The following is an 18,911-nucleotide window of genomic DNA, read 5'->3' on the forward strand; positions in this document are numbered from 1 at the left end:
AGTAAGATATTGTCACCTGCGTATACCATCTGGAGTAAGACTCAATAGCAATTAGAGTCAAAGATGTGAAGTTTTTACCTAAACAGTCCAATTAGTGTTTCACAAAGAAATGCTTAATTCCATAGATGTGCCTTCCCCCATTCTGTCCAACCTTCTGGCAAAGGGAGGTTATGCAAAACAAGGAGATTTCTTGAGAGTGTGGATTGATCAAGGTAAATCCATCACCACTATTGCACAAATAGCTATGTCTTACCACTAGGGGTCAGGTCAGTATAATTTTCATATTTTAAGGGCAGCACTATTCTTGTAACATCTTTTCTCCAAAAAGATCGAAGAATTCAACTAAGAGTTTAGAAGTGTGACTAGAGTCTCCTGGGATGCTAGATGCATGTTTCAGAAAGTTCAAAACAATGAGAAAATAAATAGAATGAGACACATGAATCAAGAACAATAGGACCTTTTTACCAAAGGTCTTCCTTCTTTGTGGTGACTTGTGAGTCTAAGGTATTTCAAACAAGCTCCACTGGTTTTATGTTGCTGCCACACCTCCTGTTTCTATTGTTTCCTTTCCACTTAAGTGGTTACAAAACCCCCAATATGGTACCTGGGTTTCACTGCTGGTGAAAGGTCAGTTTGGGGTTCCCTCTGCATGATGCCTGACTATCACATTTCCCTTGTTGTGTATAGCGAGTGCTAGGGGTCCTGGATGATATGGAAAAAGAAAAAAAGAGGGTAGTGCATCCAATAGATGGGTTATCAGTGTCTAAGAGCTCTACCACTGATGAGATGAGAGATCTGGGCACTGCTTCTCTTCTTTTCAGGATGACTTTTAAGGATTTCAAAATCCACTTTGACAAAGTAGAGATCTGCAACCTCACACCAGATGCCCTGGAGGAAGATGCCCTTCACAAATGGGAAGTGACAGTCCATCAAGGGAGCTGGGTCCGGGGGTCCACTGCTGGAGGATGCCGTAATTTTCTGGGTCAGTAGACTGCCTGCCCATTCTTCTTTCTTGTCCTTTGGAAGTTCAGCTCTTCAACACAGGGTCAGAGTCAAAACTATCTAAGAAATCAATCCACAAGGCAGGACTGAGGCCAGTAGCATGGGGGAAGCCAGTAGCATGAAGTTGGATCTATGATTAAGTGGGAAGAATCTGAAACTGAGTGGGTAATTAGGGAAAACTTGAATGTGGAAGTTTCCTTGTACATGAAAACTTCTTGACAAGACTAAATTCTCTCTCATCCAACCTTTTTTTTTCCATTAACACCTCAACCACTTTAGTTGACTTAATCACCTTTCACTGGAACTATTGTAATGGAGACCTAATTGATCTCCTGCCTCTAATATCTCTCCTTTCCAATACACAGCTGCCAAATTGATGTTCCCAAAGCACAAATCTGACCATGTTACTTTCCTGCCCAGACAAATTGTAATGACTCCCTGTTACCTCTAGGTCAAAGGATAAAGTACAATATTTAAAGTTCTTCATAATCGGATTCTATTGTGCCTTAGTAGGCTTACTAGCTATTGCTCTCTTTCACACACTAGGCATCAACCAAACTGGATTACATATTCTTCCTCATATACAATATTCTGTTTCCTGTCTCCATGTTGTGCCGGCTACTACCCAATGTTGAAATGCATCCCCTCTTCACTTCACCCTCCTAGAAGCTCTTGTTGTTCAGTTGTATCCAACTCTTCAGGACCCCATTTGGGATTTTCTTGGCAAAGATACTGCAGTAGTTTGCCATTTCCTTCTCCAGCTCATTTTACAGATGAGGAAATTGAGGCAAACAGGGTTAAGTGACTTAGTCAGGGTCACACAGCTAGTAAGTGTCCAAGGCTGGATTTGAACTTGGGAAGATGAGTCTCCCTAACTCCAGGCCCAGCACTCCATCTACTGTACTTCCCAGTCCTCCATCTACTGTGCCACCCAGCTGCCCCTTAGAAGCCCTAGTTGCCCATAAAGCCCAGTTTAACTGTTTACCACTTATACCACTTTTTCTGATTCCTCTCATATGCTAGTACCCTCCCTCCTCCTTCCCAAATACTTTGTATTGATGTTGTGTTTGCTTATATGAAAACTGTTGTTTCCCCTAATAGAATGTAAGCTCCTTAAGCAAAGGGGCTGTTTCACATTTGTCTTCATTCCTATCACCTGGCCCCAGGGTTGACACATAGCAGGTGCTTAATAAAGCCTTGGAGAGGGACCTGAAGGAAGAGAGGGGAAGAGGGTATTTAGCACATTGGAGCCATAAGGTATTTGGAACTTAGGACAGTGCTTGGAAGGTGGTCCCCCAGGACAAGGAGGAAATGAAAGGACCAAGAAAATGGTATGTTGGAGGAGAGCACAGGACATAGGACCAGATGGAACTAAAAACAGTGAGATCAAGATGAAGTGGCATGGAGATGGGGGTCATATCTGGGACAAATGATATTACCAGGATTTTTTTTGTTCTTTTGTTTTGCTCAAAGAGAAAATAATTTTTATTTCTTTTAAATGGCAGACACCTTCTGGACCAACCCCCAGATCAAATTGTCTCTGACTGAGAAAGACGATGGGCAAGAGGAATGTACTTTTATTGTAGCCCTTATGCAAAAGGACAGAAGGAAACTCAAGAAATTTGGAGCCAATTTGCTAACTATTGGATATGCTATTTACCAGGCATGTTCTGTCCAAGTTCTAAAGATTGACCAATGGGAGTGATTTATTATTGTTGTTGTTATGGCAACTCATGACGCTGTCTTCTTGTGCTTGGAGGTACAAGCAGTCTGTAGCGATGGTGAATATGTCCATACGGAAGAAATTGTGATTCTTTTGAAAAACTGAGGTTTCATCCAAACTGTTCTTCACAAATGACTATCCATTTTTTAAGTACACCTTGTCCAACAAACAGGTCTATGAATTAAATGTGGCACTGGGACAATGCATAGACAGAGAAGGACTTGACAAAATTGCCTTAAATTCCTTAGAGGGAAAATTTGACACAGATTTATTTCATTACTTATTCTTGTGGGTCTTAAAAGAGACTTCTCTCTACTTTCCCACATCTTATTTGTGCAAATGGGGTATGTGTGTCGCGCACATGCGCGCGCGTCTGTATTGGGAGGGTAAGGTTAAGGGTGCAATAATCTGAGTCTTATAACCAAAACTGTTAACTGCAAAGTATCATCAATTGGCATTTCATTATCAGAGAAAGCATTTCATGAAAGATAAATGAAGCTTTTACTTACTTAAATTTAATTTGTGTTTTACACATTGTCCTAGAGTATACTACATGTTTTTGCCTTTAAACAAGTCATTTTAGGGTTGCATACTACATTTTGGGGTGGACTATATTTGGACCACTATAGTAATTAACCAAGGCAATTAAGTAAGGTGATAGCAGTGTGTCTCTAGATGTAAATAAATGAGTCGGAGCTGTGGTTCTCAAAGGATAAGCTTCAGGTCCCTACTTACTCAACAAGGGCTTCCTTGAAGGCTAATTGGAGCATCCATGATTCTTATTTGTCAGTGACTTTACTTTTGATTCTGGTGAAGATTAATAATTTACCTGGGATATTTCACAAAAGCCAGACATCATCTCACTGCTGTTTCAATAGAGGCAGAACTCACCTATTCTCATTAAGTCTGTCAAGTTCATTAGAACGTGAGTTCCTTGAGCAGGGATCATGGTTTTTTTGTTTTGTTTTGTTTTGTGGGGCAATGAGTGTTAAGTGACTTGCCCAGGGTCACACAGCTAGTAAGTGTCAAGTGTCTGAGGTTGGATTTGAACTCAGGTCCTCCTGAATCCAAGGCCAGTGCTTTATCCGATGCACCACCTAGCTGCCCCCTAGGGATCATGTTTTTACCTTTCTTTGAACCCTGAGCGCTTTGTACAATGCCTGGCAGAAAGTAAGAGTTTAATAAATATTGTTGATTGTCGATTGATTGACTAGATGACAGACAAGCTGGTCTTTTGCTCCAATAAAGTAGAAACAATGAAAAGGGCCAAGAGATCAGAATCTGTGATGTGGAAGTAGCCTCGAATAGGATGGAGCTGATGTGTGGAGACATATGAGTGGAGAAACCTCTTCAGAAGGTTCCAAAGCACTGTAAATGGAGCTTAGGGGGTGGGGAAGGATTAAGAAGTACATGTCCCCAAATCATGTGAGTAAACTCCCCTTTCTGAACTCCATTTTAGAGCCCTTCCAAAGAGGAACACCTCAGCAAAGATTTTTTCAGATATCATGCTTCTCAGGCCAGAAGCAAAACATACATCAACCTAAGAGAAGTCTCTGAGAGATTCAAGCTGCCCCCTGGGGAATATATCCTGCTTCCTACGACTTTCGAGCCACACCAGGAAGCCAATTTCTGTCTTCGGATCTTTTCAGAGAAGAAGGCCATTACCCAGTAAGTAACAAATTACTGTTACATTAATAACGATCATTTAGGCAGCTAGGTGGTACAGGGGATAGAGCTCTGGATTTGGAATCATGAAGATTCATCTTCCTGAGTTCAAATCTGGCCTCAGACACTTACTAGCTGTGTGACCCTGCACAAGTCACTTAACTCTGCTCGCCTTAGCCCCAGATGTGTAAAATGTGCTGGAGAAGGAAATGGCAAATGACTCCAATATATTTGCCAAGAAAACCCCAAAATGGGGTCACAGAGAGTCTGAAACAACTGAACAACAATGATGATGATGTTGATAATTGTAATCAAAATCATAATTAGCAGCTTATGCACTGGGAACAAGAAGTACAAAACATGCTTGTGGCAGGCAGCCAGGAAATAAGCCCTTAAATCAACTTTTAAAGATAATCCATATGAAGGGCGGATTAATAGCTTTCTTGGAGCTTCCTATTTGAATGAATGATTGAGAATCAGCCTCTATAAAGAGCTAGCCTTGAAATCAGGAAGTACCAGGGTTCAAGCCTTTCTCTGTTACATACTGGATCACATGAGATAACATAATTAAAGTACTATATAAATAATAGCTATTTATAAACCATAAAGTGCCACGTAATTGCTAGCTATTATAAATGCTAGTTATTATTTTACTGGCCATGTGACCCTGAGCCATTTAGTCCAACTCTCTCATTTTTTCTCTCTCTCTTTTTTTATTTTTTTATTTTTTGCAGAGCAATAAGGGTTAAGTGACTTACCCAGGGTCACACAGCTAGTATGTGTCAAGTGTCTGAGGCTGGATTTGAACTCAGGTCCTCCTGAATCCAAGGCCAGTGCTTTATCCACTGCTCCATCTAGCTGCCCCCCAACTCCCTCATTTTACAGATGAGAAAATTGAGACCCAAGTGACTTCTCCAGAGTAAATGCAAGAAGTAGAATTTGAAGCCAGGTTCACTAACTTCAGAACCAGCACTCTTCTGCTGTACTGGAAATTATAACAATGAGAACTGGGTTTGAAATCAGGATGACATCTTCATGAATTCAAATCTCTTTTTTTGTAGGGCAATGAGAGTTAAGTGACTTTCCAGGGTCACACAGCTAGTGAATGTCAAGTGTTTGAGGCTGGATTTGAACTCAGGTTCTCCTGAATCCAGGGCTGGTGCTTTATCCACTGCGCCACCTAGCTGCCCCTCTCAGACACTTGTTAGCTGTGTGACACTGAGTAAGTCACTTAACCCTGTTTGCCTCAGTTTACTCATCTGTAAATGAGCTGGAGAAGAAAATGGCAAACCATTCAGGATCTTTGCCAAGAAAATCCCAAAATGGGGATTCAGAAGTCGTCGTCATCATCATCATCATCATTTAATTAGATACAAAACTTGGTTGTCCCTAACAACTGAAGGGAAAGAGTACTGTCAGCTCCCTAAACTTCAGGGTGCTGGGCAAAGACCTTATCCTGCCTAAACAAAAATGATAGCATATATAAAGCTCGTTAAGGTTTACTAACCCCTTTATTAGTTCAGTTATCCCTGACAGCAACTCTGTGACTAGCTAGTGACAGAGTGAGCCCCAGAAGTCCTCATATTCTAAATCCTTGTTTTATGATTCATTCCCATGGGAATCATCTTAGTCTCACAGGTAGAAAGGATATTATCAGGGGAAGCTAGGTGGCACAGTGGATAGAGCACCGGCCCTGGGATCAGGAATACCTGGGTTCAAATCTGGCCTCAGACACTTAACAGTTACTAGCTGTGTGACTCTGGGCAAGTCACTTAACCCCAATTGCCTCACTAAAAAAAAAAAGGATATTATTGTAGCAATGATTGTTCCTTTACCATGATTAACATGTTTCATTTCCCATGGTCCCCTGTTACTGTTATGTTGTTGTTTTTGTTGAGGACCAATGACATTACAGGTGATGTGTTGACTTGCACTGATTTGGATCGAAGTGAGACAAAACAATTTGTTTCAATGGCCATTAGGGCCAAGGTCAACTCTCCATTATCCCCTACACCATGCTGCCTCTCAGTGACTGAGTGCCCATGGTCAAATCATTTCACTTTTCTGAACCTCAGTTTCTTCACTTGTAAAGTGTGTATAATCATACCTGAGTAGCTACATTGCAAAGTACTTTGAAGGACCAAAATGGGTAATACAATATAGCCAATTGCTATATGAATTTCACTTTCATTATCTGCAAGATCATTTCTATATAAATGACAGCTATTTATAAACCTTAAAGTGCCATATAATCGCTAGCTACTATAAATGCTAGCTATTATTATGTTAGCCATGTGACCCTGGACCATTTAAGTCCAACTCCCTCAGTTTACAGGTGAATCCTATGATCCCAAACACTATGATTCTAAAACCAGAGCTATGATTGCAACACTATAAGCAAATAAACAACCCAGTATAGAGAAATCTGTCCAAATTCACAGCTGTCCTACATTCCAGAGATCCATGAGGACAACAAAATGCCCACAAACATCAGGTTATTGGAGTCCCTTATAAATATTTGAAACTGACACTGAAACTGAAAAGAGAGTTTCCTATACTGCCTATTAAGGTTAGGATGGTTTACTTTATGAATTTAATAGAGATCACTTTAAAAACCCATTAATGGTTAAAAAATATCTAGTGAATTTTGAGGCAGCTAAGTGGCGCAGTAGATAGAGCACCAGCCCTGGAGTCAGGAGTACCTGAGTTCAAATCCAGCCTCAGACACTTTATACACTTACAAGCTGTGTGACCCTGGGCAAATCACTTAACTCCAATTGCCTCACTTAAAAAAAAAAAATATCTAGTGAATTACAGTCTATTCCTCTCCCCTCGATTATCCCAGCTGAATGTTAAAGTCTTAGGTCATATTCACAAAGAAGCACCAGATTTATGCAAGGATTTCACAGCTTACTTTGATCCTTGTGTCCTGAGTGAGGTCAGCAAGTCCTTGGGAGCATAAAGAGAAGAGTCCCATTGCTCACTACTCTTCAATTCTTGAGATGTTTATATTTGACAAATCCAACTCCATCTTCATTGTTATCACCAACTAACAGCTTAGACTGTTATAAGGTCTGACCTCAGAATCAGTTCCATAGCCTAGGGACAGGACATCCATATGGCTATCTGCTTGTACTGGCTTAGCTAGAAATTTTAAAGTGCTAAGCAAAAAATTCAGAACATATCTTCTTAGTGTTATTAATTGAAAAATAAACTTATCTCCTCATATATTCCCCAACAGTATAGAGACTGATATTTTATCTCTATGGAATGATGAGAGACAGATAGACTAACAGAGAGGAAGAGCAGCTTGCGTATATGTGTGAATGTGTGTTCTCTGTGCAGACTCTGGTTTCTTTTTTCCTTTTCTTTCTTTCTTTCTTCCTTTCCTTTCCTTTCCTTTCCTTTCCTTTCCTTTCCTTTCCTTTCCTTTCCTTTCCTTTCCTTTCCTTTCCTTTCCTTTCCTTTCCTTTCCTTTCCTTTCCTTTCCTTTCCTTTCCTTTCCTTTCCTTTCCTTTCCTTTCCTTTCCTTTCCTTTCCTTTCCTTTCCTTTCCTTTCCTTTCCTTTCCTTTCCTTTCCTTTCCTTTCCTTTCCTTTCCTTTCCTTTCCTTTCTTTTCTTTTCTTTTCTTTTTTTGCAAGACAATGAAAGTTAAGTGACTTGCCCAGGGTCTTGTAAGTATCAAGTGTCTGAGCCCAGATTTCAACTCAGTTCCGCCTGACTCCAGGGCCAGTGCTCTATCCATTGTGTCACCTGGATGCCCCCAGACTCTAGCTTCTTCTCCATTGCTTTTTTTTTTTATGTATAAGGTATTTTATTTTTTCCGTTACATGTAAAGATAGTTCTCAACTTTTGTTTATACAAGCTTTACAATTTCAGATTTTTCTCCCTCCCTCTGCTCTCTCCCCCTCCCCTAGACAGCAGGTAATCTGATATAGGTTATATCTATATATCTCTATACATATACATATAGATATATATGTATACACACACACACATATATATACACATAATAACATTAATCCTATTTCTGCATTAATCCTGTTACAAGAGAAAAAATCAGAGCAGTGATGCAAAACCTCAAAATAGGAAAAAAAAAAAAAACAGCACCCAAAACAAAAGAAATAGTATGGCTCAATCAGCATCTATACTCCACAGTTCTTTTTTTTTTTTCCTTGGATTTGGAGATCCTCTTCTATCATGAGTTCCCTGGAACTCTTCTGTACCATTGCATTGGTGAGAAGAATATAGTCCATCACAGTAGGTCAACACTCAATGTTGATGATACTGGAATGTTCTTCTGGTTCTGCTCATCTCACTCATCATCAGCTCACATAAGACCCTCCAGGTTTCTCTGAACTCCTCCTGCTTTCTCCATTGCTTTTTACACTTTTTCCAAGCAGACTGGAAGCAAATAAGTAGCTTGCCCTCAACAAATAAGCTAAATATGGTGTGTGATTGTGGTAGAATATTATTGTGCTGTGAGAAATGATAAGCAGGATGATTTCAGGAAAAACTTGGAAAGACCTATATGAACTGATATATAGTGAAGTGAGCAGAACCAGGACAAGCTTGTGCACAGTGACAGCATTAGTGTTCTATGAGCAATTGTGAATGACTTAACTACTCTCAGCAATACAATAATCCAAGACAATCCCAAAGGACTAATGATAAAGCATACTATTCACCTCCAGAGAAAGAACTTATGTTGAATGAACACAGACTGACGCATACTACTTTGCATTTCCTTTTTTTACTTGAGTCTTTTCATATAAAGTGACTAATATGGTAATGTTTTACATAAGTGCACATGTATAAGCTATATCTCAGAGAGGGGGAGGGAAAGGAGGGAGGAAATGAGAGAGGGATAGAATTTGGAACTCAAAACTTTGAATAAATAAATGAATAACAAATAAACTAGAATAAATTATAGGCATAGATTTAAAGCCAGAAGAGAATTTAGAGGTTATGTAATCCAACATTTTCATTTACAAATAAGGAAACTAAAGCAATGAAGTGACTTACCAAGGGCCATACAGGTGCTAAATGACAGGGATAGAATTCAACCCAAGTCTTTATACTCTAGGATCAGGGTTCTTTTTATTAAACTATGCTGCTTCTGGTATAGGAGTAATCATGACATATTTATATATGATTTTACAAAGAAATTTTCTTCAAAATGACTCTTTGATGGTAAAAGTACACATATTATGCCCATTTTGACAGATGAGGAAATTGAGACTCAGAGAAATATTGATAGTCACATGGCCATTAAAACTCACAAGCAGGACTTTAGGTCTTCCAACCCAAGCTTGATGCCCATTCCATTATCTCATACAGAAGTCCTTATGAAACCTTAGCAATTTAATGTAATAAACAACATTTCTCATGTATCCTTTTTTTGTTTGTTTTTTGTTTGGGGGTTTTTTGTTGGTTTTTTTGCGGGGCAGTGAGGGTTAAGTGACTTTCCCAGGGTCACACAGCTAGTAAGTGTTGAGTATCTGATGCTGGATTTGAACTCAGGATCTCCTGAATCCAGGACCAGTGCTTTATCCACTGTGCCACCTAGCTGCCCCCTCATGTATCCTTTCTTGAAGTAGCAGAACCCTCAAATAGAAGGACATGATGTTTTGGTTAGTCCACTGTTATCTGGAATCCAAAAGCTTCCAAAGATTGTTTGGGCCATAGCCATGCCCAAGATTGTGGTACAGTAGAAAAAATAATTACAGAAGTATTTCAGTGACCTTGAGATTAGTCCCACTTCAACTAGCTGTGTGACTATGGCCAAATTATTTCATCTCTTCAGACCTATTTCTCCATTAGAAAAATGGGGATCATCAGACCTGTTCTGATAACTTCACAGCTGTTATAAAAATCAAATATAATCATGGATATAAAAGCGCTTTGTAAAGTTTTAAGGATTATACCAATGAAAGGTATTGACATAAACTGGAGTTTGTTAGCCCAAAGCCAATCCATAGTACTCATACCTCTCTCCTCCCAGAGTATCCAAAGATATTAAATAATGTGGCAAATGTTTGAAAAGAAGAGGGACCTTCTCAATTGGTGACAAAGCTGAAGGGAGTATGATGAAGCAAAGATAGCTATTGCTATCTATTGGTAATGATTTGCTATCTATTGGTTATAATTGAATCAACTGTTTTCTAACCCTACAGGGAGATGGATGGAAGTGTGGATATTGACCTACCAGAGGTAAGTCTTTAAAGTAGTGTGTGATTTTTAGGAAGTTCTAGAACCCAGTTGATGATGGGGGGGATGGGGGAATGATCATGTGACCTTTAATCATGTGGCTGGGTAATATTTAATGTTTGATATAGTTTCATGGACAGAGCAGTAGATTTGCAATCAGGAAGTCTTGGATCTTAGTCTCCCCACTGACATTTATTAGCTGTGTGGCCACTAGCAATTCACATAAGCACTCTGAGCCTCATTTCTGTATTCCCCTCCTTTTTTTCATTTCATCAGGCTGCTTCCTCCTTTCTACCTTTATCTACAGTTTTTTAAATGTTTTCAGGCCACTTAGTGGGGTTGAAGGAAGAATATTTCAGGCCTCCTTTGCTCTCATATTTTGTGCTTCTTTCTTTTAACCCCAATAAATTTAATAATGAAACCCATGAGGGCAGTTAGGTGGCGTGGTGGATAAAGCACCGGCCTTGGATTCAGGAGGACTTAAGTTCAAATCTGACCTCAGACACTTGACATTTTCTAGCAGTGTGACCTTGGGCAAGTCACTTAACCCTCATTGCCCCTCAAAAAACCAAAAAAACAAAATTAATCAGACCCATGAGAAAGATCACTGTGGTTTCAGAGAAGTCCTATCACACCACGATGAAACCACTCCTCCAATATTTTCCATTTGTCCTAAAAGTATACCTTAAACTTTATTCTGAGTTGACTTTTCTGCCTCTACCCTAACACAACCACCCCCTCCCCCAAAATGGATACATCTGGAAGCAGCTGGAATGTATTATAACATCAACCAGATCATTCAATAGCCACACTATATGCCAGCAGTTTACACTGGGCAACCCAGAACGAAACCTTTTCATGTAAAGTATTTTAAATATATTTTTCCCTAAATCTTAGGGCATGCCTTTGTGGTTTTTTTTCTCTAGCCATCTAAACCAACTTCACCTAACCAAGAAACCAAGGAAGAAAAACAATTCCGGGCACTGTTTGAACAGATTGCAGGAGAGGTAAAAGAGAACAAATATATTTGAATTCAAGCAAAAATAATCTTTAGACCTCTAACATGGGAAAAGAGAGTCATGGGACTGGATCACTTTTATTTCTTGCTCTGCCTTTAACATAGCAGCATCTAGAAGAGAAGGACATTTTGTCTTTCTTTCCCAGTCTTCTCAGAAAGTTCAATGGTAATAACACAATGTGTTAGCCCGAACATTGACAAGAAGATTGTGGAGTTCAATGAATCTTGTAAAAGCAAGCACTGAGAGAGATGACCATGTGACCACATATGAGGTGCTATAATCCAAGAAGCTCTAAAACAATGGTGTCAAACTCAAATAGAAATGGGGGCCAGTAATTTTTACATAAGGATCACTATGGACCACTAATTAACTTAGTTTTAAAATGTAATGTGATCTACATCTTATTGTATTTTTTAGTTATTTTGTTGTGGCCTATTTGGGCCTGATCTGGGGTATAGCATTCCAAGATCATATTGGTCTGATCAGCCACAGCTGGGCACATCGTACCTTGACTCCAATGTAGTGTTGTCATTTTGTTCCTCTTAGAGAACGAAAGACAACAACCAACCAACCATTTATTTTGTTAAATATTTCCCAATTACATTTTCATCTGGTTTGGGCTACACTCTGGAGTGTTGGTAGGCCGTAGGCTGAATATTTGACACCTCTGCTCTAAAAGACTGACCTAGTTAAAATTATTTCTTGCAATTACCAAAATTTGCGATGAAATTGCCATACTAACCATCATTCCTTTGGGCTATGGCGTTGTTTCTTCAGGAAGCACCCGAATAAGGTATAACTCATTATTCTATTTCTATACAGTAATATATTAGTGTGAATTAATCACTTAGTCGACTTCAAAAAGTTTCTAAGAATTAAACAAAGAAAATATTTCATATTCAAATGTATTCAGTATGATTTAGTCTTTTTTTTAAGTGCAGGAAGTACTTCAGAATCTCATAAGGCAGCAAAGTCATCAAAGGGAAGGGTAGTTTTTTTGCCCTTTTATCTCCCTCTCTGTATTCTGCTTTCCCCCATTCTGTGCCACCTCCCCCCAGTTGCCTTGTGCCCTTATAATGGGCATTAGCTACTCATACCCTACATACAAATGCGCACGTGTGCATGCACACACACACACACACACACATACACACATACAGACACCTTTTGTGAAAAACCCAGTCCTCAAAGTGCAATGCCCCATGCTCTGACCTCCCTCCATGCCCCCTCCCCAATCTTAACTGTCTTCTCTCCCAATCTCTCATGTGAGATTAGAATATCATCTTCTCCACCAGCTGTGATAGAGGTGCTACTGATGTGCTAAACAATTTATACTAGCTGTTAATGACTAGTAACTACTTAACATGGTACCTCCCAAGACAGATTGGTATTTTAAAATAGAGAAAGTAGCTGTGGTATAACAGAAGGAACAATGGAATTATTCAAAAGACCTAGATTCCAGTCCCAGGTTTGGATAAGCCCATTAACCTGTTTCTCTGTCTATAAAATGGAGAAAATAATACTAGCATTGTCTGCCTCACAAGGTTATTATAAAAATCAAATGAGGCAAGTATGTAAAATCACTTTGAAAGCAAGCACTCTAAAAATGGAAAAAATGCCCGGGAGAGGTGCAATGATGCTTTAACCTAAAGGAATGAATTGCAAATAGTAGAATTGCAGATACCATGGTAGGCAGAAGAGAATTGTGTGTGTGTGTCTGTGTGTGTGTGTGTGTGTGTGTGTGTTTTGTTTTGTTTTAATTGGGGGAGAGGGGAAGAAATAGGCCAGGCCCCCTTAACTTCACTAAAATAATTTTCCATTAAATCAAGAGTTGTTAACTTTTCTGTACCTTTGACCCCATTGGCAGTCTAGTGAAGCCAAGGGAGCCAAGGGCTCCCTTCTCAGAATCATGTTTTTAAATGCATAAAATAAAATACATGGAATTACAAAGGAAAATACTGTCGTCGATTTTTTTTTTGATTCATGGCCAAAATTTATCAAATCATGTGACTCTTGGTGAGTCACTTAATTTCTCTAGGCCTAGGTTTTCTCATTGAAAAAAATGAGTGGGTTGAATCTGAAGTCCCTATGAATTCTAACATTTTCTACTTAATTTTACCTTGGGATGCTCCTCTTTCAAAGAGATTTAATATTCCACAGAATGATGAGGCCAGGGAAGTACAAAGTTCTGAAGGGCCTAATCCTTCCACAGGGAGTAAATAGAACTTGGCTCAGTAATTTGACATCTTTGGGCCAAAGACATCTGGAATCTCTTTCCTTTAAACAAAGAAGATATTAAGGGCTGGGAAAAGCACTTGTCCCTATTTTCAACAGGACATGGAGGTAACAGCAGAAGAACTGGAATATGTTTTGAATGCTGTGCTTCAAAAAAGTAAGTGTCCAAGCCAATCTCTTTGACTCCAGGTTGCAATTAGCAGAGGAATATGTATCACTGTGCCTTGTTTTCTATTGTATCTTATTTTTAGTTTCACCTTTGCTCTCACACCTTAGCTCTGTTTTCCCTTTGTATCCAGGCCTGAGATTTTCCACTGATTTTTGAGATGCCCTGATCCATATTTGTTCTTTTGTAATCTCAGAACTGAGCAGGAGATTTTGTTGTCATGTTTGTTTTGTGTGTGTTTGCAGAAAAGAATATTAAATTCAAGAAGCTAAGCCTCATTTCTTGCAAAAACATCATTTCTCTAATGGATGTATCCTTTCAAATGCATGGGTAGAAATCAGTGTTCTTGTCCCTAAGCCTCTTCCTGGATCTACAGGTATGAGAGATAATGCTAGGCCAGAAGATCTTGATTAGAGCCCTAGGCTTTATATTTACCATCCATATGAGCATGGGAATCCTACTTGGCCTTTCTAGGGCGCAGTTTCCTCTTCTGTAATGTGACTAAATGATCTATAGAGTCTATTCCAACTCCAGATCCCATGAGGACCTTCTTTTCCCTATTCTGAATTTTGTCCAAAAGGTAATACAAGCAAAACCCTTGTAACCTCCACAAGAGGTCATAGTCCAACATGGTGCTAGTGATGTGCTAAACAATTTATACTAGCCATTAATGACTAATACCTACTTAATATGGTACCTCCCAAGAAAGATGGGTATTTTAAAATAGAGAAAGTAGCTGTGGTATAACAGAAGGAACAATGAAATTAGTCAAAAGATCTAGATTCTAGTCCCAGGTTTGGATAAGCCCCTTAACCTGTTTCTCTGTCTATAAAATGGAGAAAATAATACCAGCATTGTCTACCTCACAGGGTTATCATGAAAATCAAATGAGGTAAGTATGTAAAATCACTTTGAAAACTGTAAAGCAAAAAGAAAAAAAACTGTAAAGCACTCTAAAAATGGAAGGTAAAAATTCTGTACCAATGAGTCATCAGAAATATTTATGGGGTATATATATATAAATATAAGTAGCTTGATGGGGGATCCCAGGTGGGGCCTGGGTCCCTGTATGAGGTTTTGTCAAACATATAATCCAGGATAGTAATTTCTCTCTTCTTAAAGAATTAAAAAACAAACATCTGGAAGAAGACAAGAAAAGCATGGACATGTACAGGGAGAAAGGGGGATGTTTTAACATAATACATTATCCACTTTTCCTGCTGTATATCTCTGGTAAGGGTGACTTTAAAAGGACAAAGGGTTCTTTTTCCTACTTGAGAATACTGATAATAGGGTCAGAAGGGTTTTTTTACAAAATGTGTTTTTTATAAAACTGTTCTCCTATTTCCTCTCTTCTGATACCAAGGGTTTGAATGATAAAATCAAGGACTCTTAATTTTCTTTACCCTGAGTTTCCACAGAGGAGTGTTCTTCCTCCCTATCACGCGATTCTTTCTAAACAGACTTCAGATCTGAAATCCCACAAGAACTCTCTAACTTTTTGACTTCTGCTCATATTCTTTCTTGACACACGTCACATCCAGACCAATGGCAATGGAAAACTGGAGTTCAATGAATTCAAAGTGTTCTGGGACAAGCTGAAGACATGGATAGTATGTAACCCTCTTTGTTGTGTGGTTGTGTGGTACCTCACTATCTTCTCATGATCTGGTATTTTACTTCCCCACTGTAGCTGAAGCAAATGGTAAATTTAAAGGGGCTAAACAGTCTGTTGCTTGTTTAGAATTGGATAGTTAGAGAGCAGAAATTATAACAAAATCCAATTACTATGAAGAAATTCTAGTTATTATAGTGTACCAGCGTGGGAGTAAAGGGAATCTCCTCTTAAAGAAATTATTCAATTATTAATTATTTGAGGGCACCAGCATACTCTTACAGCAAATTTTCTCTTCCTGACTCCTCTCTAAAGTTATGCTTACATCAAGTGACAGGAAGAGTTGGCAATCACTTAAATAAAATGATGAATGGTACCTATTCGTGTCATCTTTGAAAAAGCCAAAGGTTAGCTTCTGTTGTAGGAAGGAGAATGTTGGTTCAATGTAAGCAAACACTCGGGGAAACTGGGTGGCACAGGGAATAGAGCACCAGGCCAGGAATCTGGAAGACTCATCTTCCTGAGTTCAAATCTGGCCTCAGACCCTTACCAGCTGTGTGACCCTGGGCAAGTCATTTCACCCTATTTGCCTCAGTCTCATCTGTAAAATGAGCTGGAGGAGGAAATGGCAAGCCACTCCAGTATTTTTGCCAAATTCAGGTTTGACTGAAACGATTGAACAAAAGCAAACACAATTAGAACAATCTCAAAATGGAATAGGTGGCCTCAGAAAGTAGTGGGTTTTCCTTTGCTAGTGGCCTTCAAGTGAAGGGAGGCAATGTGGTACAGTAGAAAGCACCCTGAATTTGGAGTCAAAGACTCAGTTCAAATTCCCATTCTGCGACTTATCCCTGGGGGACCTTAGGTAAGCCACCAACATCTCTGGTGTCTCATCTCCTCATCTGTAAAATGAAAGTGTTGGAACAGATGGGCTCTCAGATCCCTTCCAGCTATAGAATCATGATCCTATGGTCTCTTCTGAGTCTGACATTCTACAATTCCTTCCTATATAGAATATCTTCCTTCAATTCGATGCTGACCAATCTGGCACCATGTCCTCCTATGAGCTGCGACTAGCCTTGAAAGCTGCAGGTAAAATAGAAGCATTTTGGCTTTTAATGAGGGGCACCAAGGGAAGATGATGAATAGGCAGGAATTGGGGCTGTGTTGAAAAAATGCAGAACAAACAATGATGCAGCAAGAATAAGCTCAATTCTGAACCAAAGGGGTGTTACACCCCTACTTCTCACTGTAGCTGTTGCACTGCATGGAGCTCAAGAGGCTGCAGTGAAGCCTGTCATTGCTCTAATATTCATATTAGGATGTTAACACTCATTTTTCTAGACTCTTGAGCATTCCACAGTCATGTGACCCTTTGGGTTTGGCCAACTGTGATCACAAAGGTAGCTCCAGATGTTTATCACCGAGGCCATCCCACTATCTTTGACATTGGAAAAGTGTGAATTCAGTGACTGCCACTCAGCAGGTAGTATAATTCAAAGTCATTTTATCCCTTCATATTTTACTTTCCCCATGTGGCACAGTGGCTGGGTTAGTCACCTCATGGGCTTCAGTTTCCTTATCAGTAACATGAAGGGATTGAACAAGATGATTTCTGGTGTCCCATCTAGCTCTAGATCTATGTTCTTATTGGTCAAATAATATTTGTAAAGCTCTCAGCACAGTGCCTGGCATATAGTAAGAACTATATATAGTAGGAACTATGTTATCTTATGGGCATCTAGGGGGTACAGTATATAGAGCACCTCATGTGGAGTTAAGAAAACTTGAGTTCAAATCTGGTCTCAGACACATACTAGCTGTGTGACCCTGGGCAAGTCACTTCACCCTGTTTGCTTCAGTTTCCTCATGTGTAATATAAGCTGGAGAAGGAAATGACAAACCACTCTAGTATCTTTGCCAAGAAAACCCCAAATGGGGTCATGAAAAGTCAGATCTGACTGAAACAACCAAACAACAACAAATCATTATCATATTACATTATATTATGCTACATTATATTATATATCACATCACATCACATCACATCACGATATGACATGACATGGCATGACATGATATCATATCATATCATAAATTTCAGCTACCATGGCAGGCATGTGAGGATGTTTTTGGGGGAGATTTGGCTGGGATGGAAATAGGGTAGTCCTTAATTTTTCTCAAATTAATTTTCATTAAATAAGGGGTTCTTAAGCATTTCTGTGCCTTTGACCACCTCAGCAGTCTAGAGAAGCCTATGATTCCCTTCTCAAAATAAGGTTTTTAAATGCATAAAATTCTGTTGTACATGTTATTATTATACAAATATAATAATATTGTTGTAATACAAATTATCATTATTATTATTGAAGTTGGTAATTAAGCATCCTCTGTCCTAAGGTATTTCTTTCTTTTTTTTTTTTTTGTGAGGCAATTGGGGTTAAGTGACTTGCCCAGGGTCACACAGGTAGTGTTAAGTGTCTGAGGTCCGGATTTGAACTCAGGTATTCCTGACTCCAGGGCCGGTGTTCTATCCACTGCGCCACCTAGCTGCCCCCCTAAGGTATTTCTTAAGCATCATCTGGGTAGAGTGCTTAGCTGGATACTGCACAAAGAAAGTTCGACAGACATGATCCCTGAGCTCTTCAAGCATTGAAAAGCTGATAAGGTGAAATAAAGGAAGGTAAAACTCTCAGGAACTTGGTCAGCAGTTTTTGCCTATATAGAGAGGAGATGGTTATACACCCCAAAGTCCTACTACCCTTTTCTTCCCTGGGGATTCCCTTCCAAGAGCAGCAGGCTGTAAATGGAAGGGCTTTGCAGGAAACAAAGTTAAAGAAACCTGGGTCTTGAACCTGGCAGAGAGGAAGGTATAAACCATGTTGCCTGTGGTCAGGCCTCCCAGACACGAACTTTATATAAATCTCTTCCTTCCTTCATCCCTCCTTAATGGTAACTGAGGAGGCAAAAAGATCCCAGTGATTAATTGTATATAATATTATTGTTTACCTATTTGTGACATTTCCAGAAATTTACTGAAAGCTGAGAAAGCAGGCAGAAATGAAAGGAGACAACCCGCTTTAGCATATACAAATCTTGCAGGGCATGTTTAATGGGCATTACTCATTTCTGAAAATTTGTAAAATGTGCACCAGCAGAGATTCTCCCTAGGAAATGTCTAGTTTTCAGGAGACTCTGACAGCATCTGACTCCAATGTCCATGGGAAACATCTGCTTACTCTGCCGGTGTCCACAGCAGGAGTACCAGGGATGTTG

The 18,911-nt window shown here is 39.4% G+C and overlaps 1 protein-coding gene across 1 annotated transcript in view; it reads left to right on the top strand.

Moving 5' to 3' along the window:
• CAPN9 (calpain 9) overlaps window positions 1-18,911 on the top strand; it is a 70,609-nt gene that overhangs the window by 43,093 nt on the left and 8,605 nt on the right. The window contains exons 9-17 of the mRNA XM_044005367.1: window positions 822-982; window positions 2,508-2,665; window positions 4,185-4,393; window positions 10,567-10,603; window positions 11,527-11,607; window positions 13,954-14,011; window positions 14,266-14,330; window positions 15,565-15,633; window positions 16,649-16,727. Of these exons, the coding sequence (XP_043861302.1) occupies window positions 822-982; window positions 2,508-2,665; window positions 4,185-4,393; window positions 10,567-10,603; window positions 11,527-11,607; window positions 13,954-14,011; window positions 14,266-14,330; window positions 15,565-15,633; window positions 16,649-16,727 (917 nt within the window). The remainder of the gene's footprint in view (window positions 1-821; window positions 983-2,507; window positions 2,666-4,184; window positions 4,394-10,566; window positions 10,604-11,526; window positions 11,608-13,953; window positions 14,012-14,265; window positions 14,331-15,564; window positions 15,634-16,648; window positions 16,728-18,911) is intronic.

Source organism: Dromiciops gliroides, chromosome 4, assembly GCF_019393635.1.
Source record: "Dromiciops gliroides isolate mDroGli1 chromosome 4, mDroGli1.pri, whole genome shotgun sequence".
Classification (NCBI taxonomy): Eukaryota; Metazoa; Chordata; class Mammalia; order Microbiotheria; family Microbiotheriidae; genus Dromiciops; species Dromiciops gliroides.